The 24,907-nt window shown below is 44.9% G+C and overlaps 1 protein-coding gene across 1 annotated transcript; it reads right to left on the reverse strand.

The window, feature by feature from the left end:
• Positions 1 to 10,552: 10,552 nt before the first annotated feature.
• IRF4 (interferon regulatory factor 4) lies at positions 10,553 to 24,409 on the reverse strand. Its single transcript, XM_064663056.1, has 8 exons — positions 24,134 to 24,409; positions 23,438 to 23,624; positions 22,596 to 22,684; positions 21,892 to 22,033; positions 20,006 to 20,113; positions 18,356 to 18,709; positions 14,351 to 14,463; positions 10,553 to 12,388 (listed from the first exon to the last, which is right to left on the reverse strand). The coding sequence occupies exons 1-8, from the start codon at positions 24,335 to 24,337 to the stop codon at positions 12,245 to 12,247; spliced, it is 1,341 nt and encodes a 446-aa protein (XP_064519126.1). The 5' UTR covers positions 24,338 to 24,409; the 3' UTR covers positions 10,553 to 12,244.
• Positions 24,410 to 24,907: the final 498 nt, after the last annotated feature.

Consider the following 24,907-nt stretch of genomic DNA (forward strand, 5'->3'; position numbering starts at 1 on the left):
TGGTGTTGGAGGGGACAAATCTACATATTTATTTTATTTTTGCTGTTATGAATTTGAGGAGAAGTAAGACCTATTAGAAGGCTGAGCCTGACCTACACCAAGGAGTTTGGTACCGGTCAGGGGTGGCAGATTTCAGACTAGAAAGCCATAAGTAGGAGTACAGTGCTGCAAAGGAATCCCTGCTCCAGTGCAAGAGGTGTCACATACTTTTCAGCTTGTGCCTTATTGAATACAGCCAAATTTCTGTGCTGAGAAGCACCTGCCTCCTCCTCTGCACATATGTACTCAGCTCTCTGCAGATTTGTGGCAGAGGCAGCTACAGCCCCAGCTACCCTATGTGCTGCTTCCCAGAGCCCCAAGGGGTGAGGGACCTGCTACCCACTATTTTCTGTACCCTCACTGCTGCAGGTAGTGATGAGGAAGGCTCAGTCTTCATGCCGTTGTCTGGTGCTGCCTCCCAAGCACATCACCCTCCTTTCCATTGCCTCTTGCTGTCACATAACCCCATGCATCATCCAACCGTGCTCTTGCCAAACCAAAGGTACCAGCCAGGATTCCTCCAGGCTTATGAAGGAGGCAGCCAGCGCTTCCAGAAGAGAATCTTGCCAGGAATCCAAAACACATCTGTGATGGGCAAGAGCTGCCATCCCTGCTTACTGCCACCCTCCCAGAAGGGGTGGGTAGAGCCCAGGAACTGGCCCTCTCTTGGCTGCACCTTAGATCTGTCTCTCTCTCAAGATGCTGACTGAAAGATTACACCAGTGAAAGGCTGGAATTAATTACTTATTGGCAATTTTGTTTTAAAATGAATTTCAGTAAAGAAATATTTTCTCTTTATGCAAAGTCATCTTTCAGAAGGGAATTAACATTCTATAACCTGTCCTATAGGATGAAGCACCCAGAACAAGTACAGGTGGCCTTTTTATGAGGGAATAATGAGGGAAAGATGAACACAGGCAGAGACAGAGGAAGGTGCCATTAGACACTTTTGGGTTACCATGCCTACTACAGCTATCAGACAGAATCTGATTCACTTCTGGAAACAACTCTGGTCCAACACCGCAGCCAGACTGCTGAGCCCATGGCCGCAACGTGGGCCTACAACTGGTGCAAGTATGAAGTGAATCAGCCACGCCATGGGCAGACTTTTTCTAGGTACAAGACTCCAGCTGACAGCAGGCGGTGGGAGTCCGACTGCCACAGAGAGAGAGAGAGCGAAAGCAGCTCAGCACTCCCAGCAGACAAACCACCATCTCCAGCCTGCTTGATGCAAAGTGATATTTTTTTTTCTGTTTCACCCACAGTGACTTTGAGTACCTGCCACTCACACAAAAGGGCGCTTTGCAGGCAAGCTCAGGGTGCTGCCTGTGTGTCGTGGCAATTCGAAATCGTTCCCATGGAGGCCCCTCATCTATTCTTGTAAAGGAACGAATTCAAGTAAATTCTGACTCTATATTCCCACCTTTGCTTGACAAACAGAACAGGGAAATGCCATTAACACGCAAGCCTTCCTCAAACCACCTTGTTTTTGCTAGTCACTCACTGCCAGTCACAATGGAAACAACACCACTTCCTCCCACATGCTGTCAGTGCCTAGACTGCAGCTATTCGCTTTTAATTGAATTAGGCAGCCCATTGCTTTTTTGTTATCCTATACAAAGCAGCCATGTTCTGCAAACACCTTGCCGGAGTGACTAAATCAGACAGTGAGATAATTATTTCCACCGCATCAGTTACTTCGGTTCTGAATTGGCCATCAAAACACAGGCAGATGTCCTCAGCAGTTAGGTAACATCACAGAACCACTCCCAAATTACTGAAGTCATCTCTGGTTTTTAAAAAACCAGACTTTACTGTTTGGAGTGACATCTCAGCCCAAAAAGTCAGTGGAATCAATTTCAGACCTCTATCCCAGCCCTGCCCTACTCCAGCTTGTTAGGCTGTGTTTCACCAACACCTCAGTTTCCACTCAAATAATACTTATTCTGTTGTAGCTGCTGTCATTAACACAATTGAACACAGCTCACAATATTCCTTAGAGAGAAAAGAAAACCTTTGCTTTAATCATCAGCATAAGAAGTGATAAATGGCACATTTGCTTTGTGTACTTATCTAAAAACTCACCTGCTTCCAGTACATTTAAAAGCAAATCTAAATGACTTCTCACAAATAAGTACAGGATTGTTTCAGGGGTGGATGGATGGCCTTGGGAAGTCCTTACTCTGGACCTACCCTAGACCTTTATCTGTTCCTTATCAAACCTCACCAGATGTTTCCCACACACATTGGGGACAGGTTAACTTCCTGCTTGCCAGGCAGAAGACCTTGCCCCATGTTTGTACAGGACCCAAAACACAGGGGCTGTGAGCTTGAAGAGGTTTTACAGGCATTGCCATCAGCATGAATCTTTCTCATCAGGTAGATGATTTTTGCCTGGTACATTTAACCTCTCCCCTCCACCCATGGGATAGAGGAGAGGAGCAGTGGTTCCCCCAGACCAGCTCCAGAATGACTGCAAGGGGCTCACAGGAAGATGGAGACACCGGATGTGCAGGGTTGGCTGCATGCTCCTGGAAAGGAAAGGACCATTTCTACAGGACTATCTGGTCCAGAGTAATCCCATGCATTCTGGGCAGCTGTGCTTCCCTGCATCCATGCAGCTCACAGCAATGCCTTCTGCTTGGAGCATGGTCATGGCATTGCCAGTCAAAGGAGCTGGACTTTGCAGAAAAGAAGTGTTGACTAGCAATGGCAGCTGGTATTTTTGCATCGTTGGCAACAAAATTAATGGTTAATTGAACTATTCACTACTTAAAATCAGCCTTCTTGGTCCATTACACCTTTGGCAGTCATGACAAGATTCCCTGGTGGACTGCGCAGGAATTGCTGTCTTTATTCCAAAAGTAATACTCTTCATTTTCTACCTCCAAACATGAAGCTGGAGATGGCTGGGCCAGAGCAGGAGCATGTGGGTGTCTGTGGGGAGATGCTTACCTGAAGCCAAGGAAGCTTTGCTTGACTTTGTTGAGGAACTGAGGAAATATTCATCATCCCACTTTCACTAAGGCTTCACCACATCAGGACCACTTTTTAACTTTCACACCTCTTAAAACATTCTTCAGGCTATGCTCTGCTCCTTATCTGATCTCTGGCCTCTCAGTTCCTTCTCTATGGTCACCTTCGTCTCTCCCCCAGCATCATCTTCTTGTCTCTCCACCTGGCCTTGCCGTGACCTCGGCTGTATCATTGGCTGTGGCTTTGCTGCTTTTTTCAGCCTCCCCTTGTCTCTCTGCACAAAGTTCCTTCAGGACCACTCCAACAGCTTTGAGTCTCCTGATTTCCTCTGTAGCACTGAGTTCATTCTGGCTCACTCTATTCCAGCTCATGAAGTGCTTTTTCCCATTCTCTAAGTATGGATGAAAACCTCCTGGCAAGGCCCTCCAATAACCCTTTCCTCCAGCTCCTCTAGACCTAGACACACATGCAACATTGATTCCTCTAAACACAACTAGGTCCTTACTTCTGACCATCACCATCCTCCATTCTCTTCCTCTTTCCTGACCTCCTGCTTGCCAGAGCACCAGTGGCTGCAACATCCCTCTTGCTGTGCCTTCTGCTCCTTTTCTCCCTCCAAGCTCTTCTTCAAGCATTCACCTCTATTCCAAGCACAACTCCCTACATTGTATTCCTCAAACCCTTCCTTGCCCTCCACTTAGCAGCCCCACTATCACCTTCCTTCATGGCCAAGGCCCCACTGCTGCCCCTTGGGGAGCTCTTTCACCGCCTTTCACTCCCTGTTCCCTCCCCCACCCTCCCCTGGGATGGTCGCCAGGTGTGCTCCTGGCCCATTGCCTTGTGGTATCCTTCTCTCAACTCTCACAGAGCTCTTCCAGACCCTATCACAACTCCTATTCCCCCAACCCCATAACTGACTTTCCCTGTGTAGCCACAAGCATCAGCTCATACCTGTCCACCTCTTTTTCCAGTCAATTTTAACTTCTCTTCCTTTTTTTTTTTTTTAGGGTGTGTGGGGGAGAGCTGCCTTTATGTATTACTTTTTTTATTTTTTTTCGTGCCTTTCCTGCTCCCCAAGTCTGCACGTGCTGCCTTATTTCTGAGAAATAGCTGACTTCTCCTCCTGGTCAAAACCCACTTCTCCACCCCAGACCCTAACCCTTCCCTTGTGAAAGGCAAAGCTAATTCACCTTAATAACACGTACTAAATGGCTCTAATGATCACCAGCTATACCTGGCAATTGAACTGTCCTCAACCTAGTGTCCTCCTCCTCACCTGCTCCTTGCATCCACTGGGATCCGTGCCTGCAGCCACCCTCCTCCACCTCTTCCCTCCAAAGATGGAGAGTTTTCCAGGGGAAGACACAGTTTGGCTGGAATGATAAAGAGCAGTGCTGATAATCCTTGCATCCTGCCAGACTAATTTCAGTACTAGCCCATCCACAGGGGTGTGCCAGAGGGGCTAGAAGGAGAGGCTGTAAATGAGCACTCACGTTCCCCTGCCCAAAGGCTGGCAGCCAGGGGAAGGGGTTGTTGGTGCCAAGAGCTACAGACTTCGTCCTGGGAACATCAAGCATGTGGAAGGAGGAAAAATGGGCTTATTGAGCCCTTGGAGCGTGTGGCTTGTTTTCCATAAGACCTTGCAGGTAAGATGGAGTTTTGGAGCAGCAGAATTAGCTGGCCATGTCCTACAGTGCAGTCTCTGGGGTTTAATTAGGTATAAGACATCGATGGACACTCCTGCCCAGGAGGAGTCTAAAAAATTAAGTGCCTAATATGTGTTGAGAGCCTGCAGCATATGCAGATTTGCACTTGATCTTTCTGCATCTCCTCTCCCCCGCCCAATATTTTCATAAAACTTCTAGTGAATCATTAGCATCTCACTCACATGGGAATGGACCTTGACAGTTGTGTAAAACATCATTAAAGAGAGGTGAGGGTGGCTTGCTAGCTGCACACACACACTCTGTATGCAAAACCTTCATACATTACTTAATGGTTCTGGCTTTGTTACAAATTTTTCAAAGGAAAAAGTAATCAACCTTCATAATAAAAAAATGAAGCCGTGTCAAATAACCTTGCCAAATAAAACCAACTAGCAGGCTGCAGGATGGTAAGCAGCATGGTAGATCATGCTTCAACTTCCTGCATTAATATTCTCTGTATGTCCCTGAGTGCTGAAGCACCCCCCACTACTGCCTTCCAGAAATGAACTCACTCATTTCCAGAAAACGCCACACTGTCCCCTCCCTGTGGCAGAGACCCCAGATGCCAGGGGTGCCTTTGGCTTTTCTATGGGCACAGGTGCCCCCACGGCACAGGTCTAGACCACGAGACACGGGTCAGATCCCTGGAGAATGGCAGCACATGGATATGCGTGCTGGGGAGCCAGGACAGGCTGGTCGTGTTTGGCGGCTGTGTCACCTCTGTAGTGGATGGTGGAGGTTCGGCAGGGTCCCTCAGCAGACGCCAACCTATCACAGCTCCAGGCCGATCTCAAACTTCCTTTTTGTGGTTTATGTCGCCTCGATTTATTCATTTCCTTGTAAATTACAGATAGACATCGATGCTTGCTATATTTAGACAGTGTCTGTAACTGTGTGGGGATTGTAGGTAAGCCATTTTATTTGTAAAGTGATGGTTTTAAAGGAAAGTGAGACTTCAGAGTCACCCTTCAGTCTGGGGCTGTCTGCAGGTACAGGTGACCTGCATCCACACCCAGTGACAACAGGCAAACTCACTCCCCAGCCCACGGTCCCTGGGACACAGACAGCTCCCAGTTCTTCCACCTTCCTGCCACCACCACCGAAAGGGCTTGTCTGGCTCTCTCCCAGCAGCTGCACAAAGCTCAGCAACCATGCAGACTAATTAGTTTAAATAATAAAATTTTTAATATGGTGCAATTACAACTTCCAGGATTCAGTTATATCAAGGGTGGGAGAAGCTCTGGAAGAAAAAATTGCATTTGGTTTAAAAAGAAGAAAAAAGAATTTGCACTCTTCCCATGCAAACATCTGTCATTTATTTCACCATTTCCTTTTGGAAAGTCCATGTCTGGCAATGGTACATAGGATGGTCATCCATGTTAAAAACCACACAGCAGCCACTTCTCTGGATGAAGGGTCACCAAACAGTTTGGGAAAAGATGAGGTAAAGGGTGAGGACAGCAAGAACTCTTCAGACCCAGTCTGGGTTTTTTAGCTGTGTTGTGAAAACCCCCTTGCTTTAAACAGCTCTGACCTTTCCTATTTCTTGGAGATTGACGTCTCTACAGTAGATACATGATGAGGTCATTCACCCTGTTTTCAAAGTCTTTCTCTCTCACTACTCCTTGCATGGGTTTTTAGTGTGGGAGGGGACAGTCATGAAGAGGGCTAAACCTCTTGATCATGCGTGAAAAAAGGAAATGAAAATGAGCTATTGGAGATGAAACAAGACCTGACCCATAACTTCAGTTTCCGAGGATATAAAAGTCATGAAACCCAGAAGTTTGAAAGGAAAAAAGTAGGACATCTAGCTCAAAAAGCAATTTTATATGAGGTTAGATGCTCTGTGCTAGAAATTGGAAATCCTCAGCCTTTGTTTTTATGAGAGAATTATGAATGGCTGTGACAGGAGTGTGAGAAACAATTGATTTAATCACCTCTTTGAGAAAAAGTATGTGGTGGCTCAGACTGAGAGAAGCTGCACACCAGCTTCCTATGGGAAAGCCTAGCATAAATGATTGCCATGATTATATTTTGCTGGGCAGTTCATGGTTTTGAGGGTGAGAATCACAACTGGCAAGACGCAAGGACATCCTACTCACAATTATAGGAATTGTGGTGTTGTCTAGAGGCTGACCTTCGAAGGTCATGCCCCATCATGCTTGACACTGTGTAAATAGTAAGAGGCACTATCTGCCTTTAGATCTTGTGGTCAGTGTAGAGGAAAACTGAGAGAGGACCCAAGAGAGAGCCAAAAGGTGGCTAGACCAACAACAAGGTATTTAGCAATGCACATTACTAGGTAGGTGTAACCACCAGGAAAAAAGGAAATTTCTTCATGGCCATGTGCCAAGGTCAGTGCTTATATTATCTCAGGAGGAGAAGACATAAGATTATATGAGATAAACAGTCCCTGATATATGAGTAGGACTTACCCATGAACAGAGACAGGCTAATGTATTTTGAAGACAAACAGCAGAAGTGCTTGAACCTGAAAGTGTCTGACGACCGCCTGTGATGTGCTGGCCATCCCCAGCTGCGAGAGAGAACCTGGATCTTGCAGAACTAAAGAAATCAGGGCTTTCCTCTAGCTGCGTGATCCAGATTTAAGCATCGGCTCTTTACAAAGAAAGTTAGAAGGAGAAAGATGAACAACATGATGAGGATGCAATGAAATATGCTTCATGCACATGGTGATGTACACATTGCACTAGCACTGATATAGCTGAAAGAGCTTGGAAAGCATATTTCAGGGAAGATGCAAGTATCTGCTCTAACCTCACCAAGTTCATGTGGACATTCACCGAACTTTGTCTGGTAGTTTTGTTAATACTACACAGACATCATTTCTGCTTGGCCAGGAAAGGGATTAAAAGCTGAGATGAGCAGACAAGACAACCAGAGTCTGTAAGTTTTTGGATTTCAGACATTTCTAGAGCAAGAATTCAGAAGCTGGTCTTCAAACCAAAACAGAGTGAGCCCAAGGGTCAAAGATAAAAACACTTCCCAGGTATATGGAGAGCACACATTAGCTGTAGTTTATGAAGTCACCTGAATCTGTCTGTTCTCTTAGCTTAAAAGACAATATTTTTTTTTCATAATTCATGATCTGTCTTTTGAGGGGAGCAGGAAATGATAGCTGAAGCCTGGGAGACTGATTTGAGAGAAGTGCCCAGCACACAGTCCCAGGTTTGGCCTCAGCTGGCAGTACCATAAACTGGAGTGGCAGAGGCTGCCAGCTGCCTGCAGAGACATGCATGGCAGCCATGCTGTGTGGAAACAATAAAAATGCATTTGCAAAATGAAGTCCTGTGTTTCATTGCCATTGTTTACCAGGGCATGAAGCTACTCCTGTCTAAGAGCTGAAAACCTGGACTAGGCTCTACCCATTCTTGACAATTGGCTTTTTGTGGAACATCACCCTATGCAGAGCCACTCAGACATCAGCTTTCCAGTCAGTTTGCCAGTGCCAACTGGAAAAACAAATCCAAGCACAGAACCAAGGCGTTTGGCCTCTTTCTCAGTTTCCACTTGAGCACAGGCAAATGCTTTTTCCTCTTGCCGACTGCCAAAAGGGCAATGACAACCCATCCAATCAGCATGTTCATAACTTATTCAATGTCTATAGTTCAGAGAGCCTTATTCTGAGACACCTAAGTTAGCTCGTCCTTGACTGTCATTTCAGCACGGTCAAGGCACTGAGCATTCTGCACACATTTGGTCAGTTAGTTCCTAGAGCTCAGCAGTGGTTGTGGGTTGCAGTGGATGTAACCACTCTGTTGAGATGCAAACAGTATGTTCTTACCTGACTACACACTGGAAAGTTAAGTGCTTGAATGAGCTACACACCAGCTACCTCCTACCTATCCTGAGTCACAGGGACCTGTCAACTTCTCTTCAGAGCAGACCAAACTCACAAGCACTCAATTACAAATAAATAACTCTTAGCCTCCTACTAGTCAGATCAGAGTTCAGATAAAAACCACTGTGGCAATCTTTAACATCTTGCCATCCAGGTTCATCTGAATTTGAGATACAGTTTAGCCTGGGAAAAGAGATATGTTTTCAAACTACTGGGCTTTACTGGTGAGTACTCTTTCTCTTTCTCTCTGCCCTCCCCTCCCCCTTACCCCTTCTGTACAAGTATACACAGACAGTGATCTAAGAGTTTGCAAGAGAAAATGCTTTACTTTTTCCTGAAAGCCCTCTGCTGAAGGTGGTGTTTCCCCGCCTCCATGGTGCTGACAAATGCTGATGTAAACACCGTGCATATGCCTGTCTAAAAGGCCACAGGGTTTTTCACGTGAATCCTGTGTTTTTTCCACAAACCCCATTACGTTGTATTTCAGCTTAAAATATAACTCCTTGTTTCTGATTAACCCACAAGGCTAATACAGTCTACAGTAGTAGGAAGAACTACTCAGCAGAACCAAATTTTGAATATAGGTGCTTCTCTGGCATATAAAAAACCCTTTCAACAAACAGTTGTAACTGTGGCTGTATTAAAATCAGAAAAACCAATACTGACAAAAATATCGTTTGAAAAAAAACCCCAAACTGTTATGCCTTTGGTGTTGACAGGAGTAAAACATGTCATTTACAATGCCACCGAAATCATAACAGGAAGGAAGTAGACCTCAGAAACTATAAACAGAATTTAACAGAGGTAGGAAGTACTTCAAATGCTTTCACATAGTGACTGTAAAAAAGATACTAAACAGAGAAAATGTTTCCAGGTTTTCTTCTTGTTTGCTTTTTCTTTCCTCCCCACTTTAGGTATCTGTAGTTATTTTGAACAGCAAGAAATGGTGACAAAAGTAAATGCAGCTTTAAAGTCCCCATGTGCAAAATAATTTATGGTACAAATCAACAGCTTGATTTTCCTTCCACTCTTCCCTCGGCACCATCCCTCCAAGAGAAATATCTCAATCTCTTTGCTCAGTTAAAATAAGCCTTTCACCTGCATCTCTCTGCGTTCAAACTATGCAAGTTGTGTTTGGCCAGAACTTAGATGGTGCTCTTCTCCTTCCCTCTTCACAGCTACTGGCTTAAAATTATGCTACTTCAAGGAAAATAGTTAAAAGCTCATTCCAAAGCAAAAAATAATAATGTGCCTTGATAGTCAATAGGGGTTTCCACAAAAAGAGAAAATGCCCCCCACAAAAAGAGAAAATGCCCCCCACCCTCCATTTTCACACACTTCACAAATCTCGTAACTGTATTTCACACCTTGCTTGCTCTGTAAGTTCCTGCACCCAAGGACCCCTCTCAGGACACTGATTTCCAGTAAAGAGGGGCTTCCTGGTGAATTCACTCCTGTTCAAAACTTTACCATTTTAGTTCACTCTATCATCCTCCTTTTCACCCTTTCCTACCTTTACTCACTTGAAAGTACTCCGGAAATTATAGCAACCAGCAACAACCACCTCCAGCTGCCAGCCCAGCAAATGGCAGTCAGAGGTCCCCACATGCTGGGCTGGGCAGGGGGGCACCAGTTTGGTCCCCAGCCCCAGAGGTCCTGGAGGGGCAGGGGCAGAACATTCAGGTACGTGGCAGCACCAGATCCCTGGCTAGAGGGCTCTGCTGCATTGTCCATGGGCCTAGAGACCAACAGCCGAAGGGCAACCTACCTATTTTCCCCTTTTCTACTACCTGTGGCTAATATCGCAGACATTTCTGTAAGCAAAAATACTTACCTTTTGACCTTTCTCTGCACTTTTGGCTTAGAACAGAGTTCCCCATAGACAGCCAGCAGCGCTGCCCAGGTTCATAGTGCAGAACCACGCACGTTATATCTGTCCCACTACTGAAAACAACACATACGAATCGAGTTGGTAGGGAAATAGAACTTTATTCTAAGACATGAGCTGAAGCAATGAGCATATGAAGCAATGACCACTAGAAAAAAATTGAAAAAAACACATCAAATATTTGTATTGTACCAGTTAAATTTGAACACAAAAGGCCCTTTCTGTAAAATGTATGCACAGGACAAAAGCATATGCGAAGCTCTGAAGGTCTCCTAGAGCACTGCTTTTGATGTCTAATAAAGAGGTCTCCCCTGTGGAAATCCTTAAGCCAGGGAAAAACCCTTCAAGTAACAAAGTTGAAATGATCTGTTGATTCTGCTTGGCACTGCGGAGAAGGAGGGGGATAATATATCCCAGAAGAGTATGCATCTTTAAGATGTATAAATTCAATGTCCCTAGAACACAAGTCTGCTGCCAGATCAAGTACCATTTTTTCTTCCTCATTTAGGAAGTCAAGTGAAGTGTGTCTGTTAAGCATAAGGGGATCACGTTCTGGATTTAAAGCTGCAAAGATTACACGGTCTGCTCGCCAATGAGGAAATGTCATTGACACACATACCCAACAGATCTCTTCTCTTTGTCTTTATAATGGCATCCTATCACTAAAGATTGAAAATTGCATCAAATTCTACAAATGCTGAAGTAAGTGTTTCCTTGACTGTCTTAATAGAGGAGGCCAAATGCTGCTCTCCTTGAGCTCTCCCTTCACAGTCATTTCAGTACCACTGGAAAAAAGCTGCAAGTGCACACAAAGAGTAGAGGTGGCTCTGTGTAAGTCAGAGGCAGTGGTTATTTTAACCTGGCTCATGCATTGTGACATCAAAAAAGGGGTAGCTGGACCATTTCTGTGCTATTTGCAAGGTCTGCCAACTTCATTCTAATGCATACATACATAAATATACATATGTATAATGCATAGTAGCTTTCAATTATAAGAAAAATGTAATTTATTCTTAAACCTGCTCTTTGGGACTCTAGAATTTAAGTGGTTAATCCACTAAATTCACAGGTAATATGAGTTGAACGGTCACTTTTCTTAACACAGTACCATAAATGCATCACCTCAGAAATTGTTATCATGGAGGCCAATCCAAGAAAAACAATGGCAACAAAAAAATTAATTGTCAGGACAAATGTCAGTCAGGCATTAAAAAAATATGTCTCTGAAGAATTGCATTGTTTTCAAAAAATACACTGAAATATTCTATACAAGAATATAGGCATCACACTTACGAATCTAAATTTATAACCACTAACATGTATTAGCTATTCTCAATAAACATCTACATTTACTACCCATCTACAGTAGCTACAGTTTCAAATTGGGAACACCACAAATTTACGTACTTTCCCTGAGATCAGTAATCCAAAATAAATAGCCCTGCAAAGGTAACAGTGTAAACTCTGGATTGAAGTCTTCGGTAAGTATCAATCCACAAAATCCAAGAAAAACATTAAGCAAACGTAAACAGCAATCATTTTGTCAGTTTTGAATTATTCTCAGCAACAGTGGAACTCTATGTGAGACATAGCATCCAAATGTCGAAGACACGTCATTTTTATTGTACAATATAGTTGTCCTAGTTCACTTTCCTATCACTGAACCCCTGAACATATCCAGCTGTGATGTGGATCTCCAAATCGTGACCCAGATCTGCTCCTCCACTCTGCACAATCTTTACAGTGCCTTTAAAGACACTCTTTCTGAGGATCTTATTCTTGAATAGAGGAATGGCGAATAGATCTGTGATAATCCTCTGGACTAGTCACAAGTTCTGGTAAATCATAGCCTCTCAGCAGATGTCCACTGTTTTGTTGAGCAAAGTAATACAGCTGCCTGGCAAACATTGGTTCAACCTTAAGAACAGACAAAATGTTAATCAGACATGTGACAAAACCTCATGCTCCTCATCTTGATTATTTACGGTGGTTTTAAGGTGAAAACAAGGCGGGACAAAACAGTTCTGCTTACCAGAATGGGAAAACTATTTCAGTGGTCTCACTAATCTCTGTTTTAAGATAGGTCTTGCCTAGCCTAGCCCAGCTCTGCTGCCGAGTGCCTTACTACCTGCACACACTTCCTTACCTCCACAGCCTTCATTTAGATGGGCATGTACCAGTGACACAGATGATGCATAAAAAATTGCAGTCCCTTAGCCAGCCCCAGGGTGTGAGTGGTGCCCACAAGACACACATGTCCATGGCCCCTCGAGGTGTTTAAATACATATGCAATATGTCAAAAGTCTTGTCTGCATTGGAAAGTACTTTGAGGACTTAACTTGAAACGCTGGAGCCCTCAGGTAGCCTGAGATACATGGCCAAATGACTGTTTGAAATTAGACTTCAACCTAACACCAAGATTTCTCTTGTTTCTCTTCATTCAAGCTCTGATGAGGAATCTGCTCAACCATCAAATGGGATTTGTATGATTTAACACTGCCTTCACTTGTGTCTCTTCAGAAATCACCATTCCCCCTCAGGGCTTTGGGCTCTGACTGCAAATACTTAAGCTGTACACAGAGAACTAATACCTGAAGCTCTCCTTACTCTCAGGGGGCAGACAGGCTGGATGACACTTCTCCACAACCCTCTTCTGCTGGTCAGCCAGTCCTTCCACATTAAGAATGGGCACCATTTGGAAGGAAAACTATGCCATAGGGGGGATGGAAAGTCAGCAGGGCAGGTGAACTAGACAGCTCCCATGACATGTTTGGTGGGATGGTGGAGCCCCATGAGCCCACAGGCCAGGACAGTCTAAGAGGTTGAGCAGGCTGAGCAATTGGTAAGGAGGAAGCAAAGCTCTATAAAGAGCAGGAGATAGAGGCTCATAGAGAAGATGCCAGGACAGGACATGGCTAAGAGGGCTGGTGAGAGGAAGGAGGGGTGGAAAGCTGGAACGCCAATAGGAATGGAAAAGAGTTTAGGGAGAATCAGGGACGAGCAGCTATCTCTAACCAGCCATTGCACAGGTCAGGATGGAATTTGTGAGCTTCCCAACTTCCACCCCAGAGAACTGCTAGGCAGCAGTGTGGCACCATGAAAGCCATGCAGCTAAGAGAAGGCCACAGCTTATGATAAAAGTCTGACTATTGAAGGGGCTACTACATTGTCCCCCTTCTGCTGCTACTGAAGAGGCTTTTGAAAAAATTAAGAGAGACACTGGTTTTCTCCCCAAGGATGCAATAAGCTAAGCCTTGCCACTACTGTGTGCATTATCACCTCTCTTGTGGTTTTATGGGCCGATACAGCCAATTCAGAAAGTACCTGGTCTCAGTCTCCGTCATCACCCTCTCTCAGAGAGCATCCCGAAACACTAGCTTTGAGTGTGTGTGAACTGTGGTCAGTCAGCCCATGAGCTTGCCAGCTACCTGAACCTTGAAGCTGCACAGGCTGCATCTCATTAAGGGCTGAGGTCCCTGAGATGCAGGCTGGGATTCTGGAGCACCTTCAGGTGCAGTGGATGAAAAAGCACCACGTCCTGCACTGGCCAGGCAGTGCACCAAGCTGCGCAACTGGCCTGGTGATAACAACACAGCCCATCAGTTCCAGGGTGCATTTCAGCTTTAGGTATTGATGGGATTTGCAACAGATCACAAATGACACACTCTACAGAGAGGGAAAATGAGGTGCTCTGCCCTACTGAGGGCTACTGGTCAGTCCTTGGCAGATCTGGGGATTAAACCTTGCTGTGGATGGTGCCAGATTTTCAAGAATTTATTACCTCCCTCAAAACATACATGAGGTTCAAAAGCCTGACTGGCAGAATCATATCCTTGAAGAAGTATGTTTCTTTTAGGTAAGGCAGAAATCCTACTTACATGGGCTGTAATTAGTTTCCTCTGCCTCTGTGGATCTGGAAATTCCTCCCCAAAGCAAAGAGTGACCTGGTATCTCGGCAGTGGACGTCCATGGTGAGCAAAGGCTTGTAGCTCTGGAAAGAGAGAAAGTACTGTGTTGTGGAATAATCATGGCTGGCAGGCAAGCACCATTCAGCTGCTCGTTCACTCCTGCCTCAGGCATGGGGGAGAAAAACAGAATGGCAAAAGTAAAAAAAATTGTGCCTTGAGATAAAGACAGTTTAATGGGTAAAAAGAAGAATAAGAAAAAAAAGACAAAACAAAGAAAAATAGGTGATGGAAAAAGCAGTTGCTCACAACCAGCAGACCGATGCTCAGCCATTCCCCAAGCAACAACCTCTGGCAAGTTCCCCCATGCCCTGTTTTACTGCAGAAAACAAGGTCATATGGTATTGAATATCCTTCAACTTGGGTCAGCTATCCCGGCTGTGACCCTTCCCAGACTCTTGTCCACCCCAGACTGCGTGCTGTGAGGGCAGAGTGAGAAATAGAGAAAACCTTGACATTGCACTTGCGCTGTTCAACACTAGCTACAACATCCCTGTGCTATCAGCACTGTTTTGGTCACAAATCCAACCCATAACACCGCATGGACCTCTATGAAGAAAATTAACTCTATTCCAGCCTAAACCAATATAAGCTGGTAAGACAGGCTTTGTGAATGACCCTTGGAACACAATGGGAAAAGATAAAGTAACTTCAGGGGAGGACGAGAGAGGTCAGGAAAACAACAAGAAGTAAAAAGAAGACTGATTTTGGAGACTTTCCCACAGATCAGGAGGAGCTAGTTACAACACGGTAATTCTTCTGTTTGTTTTGTCTCACAATTAATTTCATATGCACAAACCTTCCAGTTAGTACTTCTATTGGACCTCAACAGCAGAACCCCTGGAGCAGTAGCTGGGAACCAACAGCAGGACTGAAACCAATGGCTTAGGAGAGCCAGAGACTCAAAGTACTGCCAGGCATGAAATTCAGGCACAGCTAGACAGTCATGGAGCCACTGCCACCACTGTGTCTACTGGAGGACACGGAGGTAACAAAAGGTAACAACTGTATTTAAGCCATGTACCGAGCCAGCAAAAGAGCCTGTGTCTTCTGTGCTCCTGCACTCTCTTCACTAACTCATAACCTTGTGCAAAGTGAAATGGTCAAATTATATTATTATTCCAATAGTCAGTGTCCCCTATGAAAGACAGTGGGGGAGGCCTTTATAAGGTACTTGCGCTCAGAAGAAAATCACCAATGTTGTGGACCAAACATTGTGTTTTAGACGCTGCATTTCCATCCACTGAAGAGAAAATTCCATCTAAAGCAATATCCTTGCTGAACTCTGTGTTAAGTGCTGTACTTCTAGATAGCTGACTGGTAAAGATTTCGTTTTAATTTATAACCCTCATCATGCTTTATGGGAAAAGTTGAAATTAATATTAAACCCAATGTATTATAAAGCAGCACTCTCCCTGCTACAGAGGAAAGGGAGAGTCTTTGAACTTAACATGACAAATGCATCTTTTCCCAAAATACACCCCTGCCATTTCTACTCTAACTGTGAGCTTTTCAGGACAAGGGTGTGAATTCAGTGGCTACCATAATAGCACCCCAACCCTGGCTTGGACTACTGGTGTTATTAGTAGGGTCAGTTATACGAGTAAAACAATGGGCAGCTCACTTGAAACATGGAATAAAGCACAGTTTTCCCCAAAGTCTCCCCAGAATTCCTGAAAAGTGCTATGAACTTTCTAGGGGTATGCCAAGAGAGAAGAGCTATTTTCCCTGGGACCCTGCTTCCCTCTGTGCTGCCAGAGGACAGAGAAAGAAGATCCACCCAAGGCCAGTCCAACCACACTGCTAATAGGGAATTTCTTTCACCTTCCTCTTTCCTGTTTTACTTGGCCTCAGCAACTCTCCAAGTCCTGAATACCTGTGGGAGTGACCACAGCATGGACCTGGAGAAGAAAGCCCTTTCTTTCCCACCACCAGGATAATCATGGCTCGAGGTCATCCCCACACTTCTCTAAAATTCTCCACTCACTCTGTCTCCCTTTCCAGGCCCAAGTGCATCCTCCAACACCAAAGGGCTCCCCATGTGACTCCCCAAACCTTTCCCATCTCCTGATATTCCAGCTCCATCCGCCTCTCCTTCTGCCAAGCCAACCCTTCTCTGGCTGCCACCCTCACACTCCAAGTTCTCTTCCTCTGTCCTCCTACTCTCTAAGCAGCCCAATTTCTGCATTTATGATGCATTTATCTCTCTCCCCAGAGACCATTCCCTTGGTTTCTCATTTATTGTCATTTTAGCTTTCTCAGCAGTAGAGGCTTCTCAACTCAGCTCCAGTGCAGCTTGCATCACAGGGTCCAGCTCCTCAGTGGTTTCCTAGCAGCTGCAGTCCATAGCAGTTCTGCATTTGTCCCTTCCTCTGCTGTTCAAGATTCTCTCTTCTGGCAGAGATCTCCTGCCTCTCTTCTCAAGGGAAATCCAGTTTCCTAAGGTGGGGGAATCCCTAAGCTTGCTTGCAGTCTGGGACCTCAGCACATTCAATTAACATGCAGATGTGATACACCCATGGCAAGTCACTTACAAACCCATCCGAGCATCATCACATGCAAAAACTCACTTTGCACACACCACAGACTGTAACTTCAACCACACGCTTGGGTTTGCACAGGCACTGGTGCATAAGTAATTTAGGAGGGGTGAAAAATAACTATTGTTTGAGCTTCTCTCTGGGGTTAGGTGTCTAAAAAGAGATGTCCTGTCAACCGTTTGGAAGAACCCAGAGTACATCTAAAAAACCACCTGAAGAAAAGGGAAAGGGATTTCCAAAACCATCACCGGGGCAGAATTATACATCTTTAAATTAGCATGTGATTGAAGCCCAAGCCAATACCCTGACCTCAAATTCCCCTTTCTAACTGTCAATTCTCACATTCATATAAGATTTCTCTCTTTAAATGCATTTTCTCTTGATGGTTTTTCTAGGACCATCAACTCTGGAATATAAAGTATGCTAAAGTTGCTGGTTTAGGTTTAGTTTGTTGTGTTGGTTTTTTTTTAATTTTGCAAGGCATTATTCCCCTTAGAGTGTCATGCCGGTGCTGATGCTCTGTTCTAGTAAGGAAACACACCAAATCATGGGCACACAATTCACCTCTAAGTGATGCCAGAAATGTCAAAAAAGGGCCAGCGTGTATTCCTACTGCCTAAGCTGTCCTCTGGGACAATTACCATCTCCCACCAGTTTCTCTGGGTGGACAGCTCTCCTCTCTAACTGCTCAGGTGTGCTGGGAAGCAGAGTTGAGGCTTTGCCCCTTCCCTTTGTGGACTGGAAGGAAAAGGCACTGTCCTAAAGCATACCCTTTCCCCCTCTGTACTGCCCTGTTCAAAACCAGACATTTCCACAGAGCTCTGGGAAAGTAATGCATCTCCTTGCTCAGCATATTAGGTAATCCCAAAATTTCAGAGCTTCTGAAATCCTTTTTACCTCCAAGATATCTTTTAAACACTGGCACAGACTGAAAAGAAGGCTTTCTACTGAAATTTGTATGCCCTGAGCAAGACCTTGCTCTGAGTCAAGTTGAGAGCAGTGCAAGTGCAGATTACAGACCCATCCAGGACTTAGACTAGCAGATCCAAGATCAGGATCCACTTGGCTATGTCACTCAATCTAAGGAAAGACTATTTTGTTAGGTTCCTCCTTATGCTTCTTATAGAAATGTGGGAATTGGGTGTCACCAGCTGAGCATCAGTTCACTCCTGCTGGTCTGTTCAGGGGCATTGAATGTGCACACAGTGCAGAAATTAACAAGACTATTCAGAATTCAACCACCCCTTGACTGCACTTGCCCAGAAGAATTAAGGGGTAATTCATAAGGTAGCATGAAAAGAGCACTCCTGTAAAGCTGATGTGAACAGCGACCAGGTGACATCTCCAGAAACAATATCAAAGCCATAGTGGGAATTACCTGCTAAAAACTGCTGAGTATCAAAGAGTTTGCATGTTTGGTCCCGCTCCAGCTTGTTGGGTCGGTCACTGCAGAGTGCCAGAGGCCCATCCCAGTAGATCCTGCTTTGGCAAAGTCTCTTAGCGTAGAGGCCATCAGGTGCCATCCACAGTATTACTCCTCGTTCCAGGTGGTTCAGTAGTTTTTCTATGTTCTTCCTCTGGCCATTATCCTCTGGATAAGGGAAGATAACTTGGTCCAGGCTGCTGACCTCATAACTTTGGCCATGGGATATCCTACAACCTTCAGGACTAGAAGTTGTCACCTCCTTTACCAGTATTTCACGGTAATATAAGCAGATGTGGAGTCGGCAGTCTACAAGGAAAAACAAACAAACAAACAAACAAACGAGAATTACTGAGGTACATTAGGATGGATGTTTTATGCTTCAGATCTGTACTAAAGCCCAGAGACAAGTTTGCATGAGATTTCTGAGCCTGGTGGTCAGCACCACTCAGAAGTTCACATTAACAAAAAAAAAATATAAAGAATATAAATACTGAAACTTGTTGTGCATGATAGCATTAATGGTCTCTCATTGTATTAAAAGGGCTACTGACATGTGGGAATTTGGTAGGAACTAAAATCCCACAAACTTCACATTTCCATTTAAAAGGAAAAATCTGCACACAAAAAGTTGATGTTTGTCACATTTTCCAAGTTCACAATTAAACCCACCAGCTCAGTACACTTCCTCAGATTTAATAAGGAAGTAGCTATATTTCCTCCCAGATTTTGCATAAAAGAGGCTTCTGCACAGGGGACCTGCAAACTTGCACTCAGCTGCCTGAAGAGACTGCTGGCTCCAGCTCCAGCAGGGCTGTACCCAAAATCTCCAGCCTTACTTTCAAATGGCCATTTGGTCAACTTGGTTGACTCCTAAGAATTCACATAGCACTGAATATATATATATATATATATATATATATACATATACACATGTGTGTGTGTACAATGTATTTTATATATACACACAAACACACACATATATATATATATACATTCAGGTGAACAATCCTGCTCAAGAAACCTGCCAAGCGCCACATTACAGGTTTATCCATTATTCCCACACCTTTTTCCCAGAGTTATTATCCCAGTTCCCCAGCATCTGGACATCTGCAAATCTGGCTGAAATTACTTCCCTTTTATTTCCTGAATATCTTTTTTTTCCACCTGCAATAATGAAGCAGAACAAAGCCAGATGGCAACAGCAGGAGCACAATCAAGCACCCATTTTTGTAACACCAATTTTTGTGGGGGCTCCTCTCAGATGAAAAACTGAGCCTTAAGCCCCAAAATTTTCAAACGCCCCTGGGAAGGCCTGATTTGGTGTCTCACCAAAGCAACCCACCATTAATATTGTGAGCCAGTGAAGTGCTTCCATTAATTTGAACAACCTCCACCCCTTGGAGCTGGGGCTAGAGGTGCTTAAGCACCCTGGAAAACAGAGGCTTATCACCATATACCAAATTCATCGATTAAAGAAGTTTCTTTTTTTTTTTTTTCCCCTTCTTTTTTCCTTTCATCAGAAAGGAGAGATGGTTCCTAGACAAGTCAAGCTGAAAGTCGCTTGTCAAGTTCCCCAGGAAGCCTGGGGGTTACAGACCTTACCTGACAGGGCGAGGGCTTCACCAGACCTTATGCTTGGCTCAATCGGGATGCCAGGAGTCTGGGACTCAGGAGGAGCACAAGCATAAAAGGTTCCTGTCACCTGACAACCTGTTTTCACAAACAAAAGTCAGTGACAGCGGCCTAAATCCGGAAAGAAAAGCTAGGGCAGAGATCACAGCAATGGAAAAGTGAGTTTTTCTGGGCCCCAACAGGAACTCTCTCTCCTTCCCCTTCTTCTGAAAAAGGTCCTATTTCCCAATTTTTCCAGGTATGCCAACTCTACCAATCACTCCAGATGTTACTTGGACTGTGTTTGTATTTGGGTCTGCATGAAATATTCCCTTAGCATTTCAGCATTACCTCTAGTCCTTTTCCTTACCTAACATGTTATTCTATTAGAGAAATAATTTATATTGTTAACTAGACTACAGTGCTCTTAAAAGTCACCTGTACAAAACAATCCATTTTGTATAAGGAATTTTACTAGGGATACATATAACAATAAAGCTGGGATTAACACTGTTTAAATGTAGATAAAGAAAAATGTGCAGCAGAAGATTATTGGGGTTTTATTACCAGGACTCCCATCAGATGTTCCAATAGATGCCTTTCTGTAAGTGCATTATAACATGGGCAAGTGATGTTTTTCCTTGTTTCATTATGTCAATAAAAGTCTCTGGAGGATGATGCAAGTGAATTGCAGACAAGTGCCCGCTACCTTTCCCAGTGGCAGAACCCAGCACCATCAGGAGCTGAAGCGATGTGGATAAGAAACACCCACATCTCCTAATGTGTTTTAGAGCCCAATGAGAAACCCAATACCAGCCACTACCAACTGCCTCCAAATTCAGCAAAGCATCCAAACATGTTTAACCGCTGCAGAGGATGTACTTCAGGGCAGGATGTACTTCATTATGCTTGCTACACTGATTTCTTTATTAGCAAATAGCTCAACTAAAAGCAAAGGATTCTGCCTAATAATTCCAATATACTGCCAGCAAAAGTTGCAGTGCACTGAGAATTTACTTTTTAACAGATCTAAAATTTTCTCTGCACCAAAACCTCTAGAGAGCTGTCCTCTGAAAAAGTAGCACCTACTCTAAGAAGTCCTTTTTTGCTTTCCATCCTTTCCTGCCCTTCTGAACCAGCTGCTTCTCCTCACAAAGCAAATGCCTGCATTCTCAGGTGAGTTATCCTAGAGGGGTCTACAGCACATGGTTTACTTTCTGTTATGTTTTATTCCCTGCAGGCTTCAGCATTGCCAATTTTCACAATTCAGGCTTTTTCCTAAGGATGCAGAGCTTGAAAAGCCATGATTATGTTAGGCTCTGGTACTGTGAGATCTTCAGGGAAGGGAACTCTCCTTTATTCTGCTTCTGCTGTGCCAGCCCCAAGAGAGTCTCAATCTATGACAAGTTGTCCCACTGCTGCAGCACTAAAATAAAGTAATAATTCCAGCTTTCTTCTCAGTAGAATAATGCCAGTCTAACCAACAAGGCTGGAGGGAAAACCTCAGTGACGTGTGCCTCAAAAAGTCCGAAATCAGAAAGAAAAGCTAAAGAACATATGTTCCCATTTGGGATCTTCTGTGGGAGTTGGTTGCCTTCTTTATTGCTCAAGGCTTTTAAGACAGCTGAGGACTTTGGGGGCTGATTTCTAGCAATTCAGAGGACTGTGTAGCCCACACATTACACATAGGATGGCAGGAAATGCAAGAGCCCAGACAAAGGCTCTTGCCACGGACCTGTGCCTCTCTTAAGGGAACTCAGCACTCCTCTCTGTCCGCTTCTGTGAATTCCAATCAAAGCCACAAGGAATAAACCTGAAAACTGAGGTTCCTCTAGGTGACCAACCTCAGCAAGCAATCCTAAACAGGGGTGTCTTACCATTTTCACAGCCGGGCCCTTGCCAGTGATGACTGCGAGCTGGGAAAGGGACGCTAGCGCACTGGTAGGGAATGTCAGGATGCGGCTGCTCCGGGGCAAACTCCCTCCAGTTCCGTTCATGGGGTACCATGTAGTTCGGTACCTATTCAATTTAATGAGATATTTTTTTTAGTAGGCAGCTGTCAAAACTAATGCTGTGCTTTGCATCAGCTTTCATATCTAAGCTCCTTGATTTTCTCTGCCAAAGCTCATGGAGGTCTAAGCTTTGCCCAGGCTACACGAATGGCATTTCGCCACCACCACCAATGAGGCTTTCAAATGAGTTTCCCACCACTGGTGTAAATAATAAGCGGAGTGGAATAACAAAAGGCAGTCAAAGCACTGCTGGTAAATGTCTGCTTGAAAGAGCAAGGCTTCATTGGGTGCTTACATTCTGGCATCAACAGAATGGCAGTGCACTAGTATCTATCGTCCAACAGAAAAGAGCCATTACTCCGGGATAAACAACACCAAGGGAAATCAATTGCCCTGTGGCCTCATCTGACATTAGAAAAGTTGCTTCTCAGTTTCTCAGTTTCCATAATAAAGTTTCTTCACAGAGAGAACTAGAGATCCCCACCAGCAAGGACAGACATAGCACATAGCACAGAAATTACGTTGCTCAATGCAGAAGCACCAAGCAAAACACTTAACTAATGCCATACCTGGGATGGTAGTGCAGTGTAAGGAGACGTTATTGGAAAGGGATGGTTCATCATTAATGGCTGCTCCTCCATACTGATCTGCTTTGCACCTATGTTCACCAGAGGGATGAAAATAAATTATGTCAACCACATCTGAAGAAACCTGAAATCAGCACATTGAAGACAAATCCATACAACCTGCCATTGAACAAACAAAGGACCAAAATGCCTTTGGGACCAGCTTCCCAGAGCCCTCTTGCAGGCAGTCTGTCCCATTGGGTTCCCCACGGAACAGTGCTGCCCAGCCATACCTAGTGCACAATGATGCCAAACCTTTGCATCCTACAAGCCCTGCCTGGCACCAAGGACTTCCTGAAGAGCAGACAGTGCCCCTGCCTCTGCCCTGGAGGCTGCAGGCTGGGCATCCCTCTCTCCCAGCTCTTCTCCCTGCACTAGTTACTGATTGTCTGCCTCAAAACATTCTTCCCTGTATTCAGAACCTAGATCCTACATGCAATTTTTTTTTTTTTGCCTGTCCCTTGAGCTGCCTGCTTGGCTCTCATTACACAGAACTGGCAGGGAGGCTCCAGCTAAAAGAGCAATTCCTTCAGTGATGTGCAGGGTGCCTGTCTGCATCTTCTTGCAAGGGCTCCCTTTCAGTGCTCTGACTTAAATGCCAGCAGTCCTCCTGTAGACGCAGACTCTAAAGTCATCAGAACAAGCTGCACTTGAGCCCTCATTTTGGCTCCTTAAAAGACTTAAAAAGACTGCAGGGCCATTCCAGAAAAGCACACTTCAGTCCTCATATGCTTGCAATGAGACATATTCACACTCTGTTACACAGGGAATTTGAGATGCTTTACCTTTTTTAGCTCCTTCTGGCACTATTCTGTACACTTTATAGGGATCTGAGATGTCCAGCTGGCTTCTCTCCACCAATTCTTCAAAGTCGTTGCTCTTGTTCAAAGCACACCTTAATCTTGTCTTCCAGGTAGGGGGATCTGGTTTATCAATGCCCTCTCTGAACTTTCCTTTAAAAAGAGCCCAAGCCTGGAAACATTTCAGATAATCAAAAGAGCAAGAAAAAGAAAAAAAAAAAAAGAAAGAAAGAAAAAAAAAGAAAAGAAAAAAAAGAAAATCAACTACAAAGTACAATGCTTGAAACAGCCTATATGTGTGTGCTTATACGTGCATGAATTTACTCCCTATAGGTTTAGCCTAAAAAAAACCCAGCATGGTAAGGTAGGAAAAACAGTTTAGCAGGCGCAAGAAAGGGGAGAAAACAATCCAAGACGAATGTGGAAAAAGATGTGCTGCACTCTCACCAGCACTTAACTCCACACAGAGAAGCGCAAAAGGGGGGTCTGTCCCACAAATACAGGGGACACCAGGGCACAGCCAGGGCCACCAGCCAGGCAGCTGGCAGCAGCAGCCAATCAGCAGAACCAGCCTACAGAAGCGAGTGGCAAGGACAGGATGGTGAGGGGCATCGCAGAGCCTCCAGGCATCCCTCTTGCCCTGTCTATGTTCCACAGTCCCAACCCCAGGCTGAGCCTTACCTTAAAGAGGGCAGCATCCTCCTCACGGTTGTAGTCCTGCTTGCCAGCATGCTTCCAGGGGATGCGGAAGATGCTCTTCTCATCGTTCTCCCACACCAGCCCGGGGTACTTGCCACTGTCTATCTGGTCGATCAGCCACTGGCGGAGTTTCCCGTTGCCACAGCTCACTGAGTTCATCCCGCACTCTCCCGGCTCCAAGTTCATGCCACTTGTGTCAGAGGTTGGGTGGGAGTTTTTGGGGTGCCCCACCAAGCTGACCTCTTTTTGGGGTGCCCCACCAAGATGTCCAAGCACCAGCTCTCTAGGGGGCTGTGAAGAGGGAAGAAAAGGGCAGGATGGAAGAGAGGAAATCACACAGGTCAAGTGCCGTGCAAAGTCCTCACCAGCAGTCCCTAGTCCCTGATGCCACACATACCACACCAAACAGCAGCTACAGCATGCAGGGGGGCCCTGGGGGGCCAGGGAAACATGGTACAGAGCCTCAGGAAACTGGGCACAGCCCCCCACAGCTCTCCCCAGGCACTGCTCCCACCGCAGACTTTGACAGACTTCCCCCTGTCCCGACATTGTTTTGCATGAATATACATCAGTTTGAAATTTTCATTGCAAGTGACTTAAGGCACAAAACCCCTTGTCCTGATCACAGTTCAACTGGGGGGTTACTTTTCGACCAAAAGAGGAAAAAAATGCATAAAAATTTATTTGCAAATGACAGTGCACATATGTGACATTAGACACATGCACACAATTTGGAGGGCTCCACATGCAGTTATG

The sequence above is a fragment of the Pseudopipra pipra genome, chromosome 1 (genome assembly GCF_036250125.1).
Source record: "Pseudopipra pipra isolate bDixPip1 chromosome 1, bDixPip1.hap1, whole genome shotgun sequence".
Classification (NCBI taxonomy): Eukaryota; Metazoa; Chordata; class Aves; order Passeriformes; family Pipridae; genus Pseudopipra; species Pseudopipra pipra.

What these genes read in the sequence shown, in the direction of transcription:
- IRF4 (XM_064663056.1), bottom strand. Translation starts at nt 24,337, where the DNA reads ATGAACTTGGAGCCGGGAGAGTGCGGGATGAACTCAGTGAGCTGTGGC. An exon ending in GCCAGAAGGAGCTAAAAAAG is followed by an intron (nt 22,685 to 23,437) that starts GTAAAGCATCTC and finishes TGGTGAACATAG; the next exon opens with GTGCAAAGCAGATCAGTATG. An exon ending in ACACTGCACTACCATCCCAG is followed by an intron (nt 22,034 to 22,595) that starts GTATGGCATTAG and finishes TAAATTGAATAG; the next exon opens with GTACCGAACTACATGGTACC.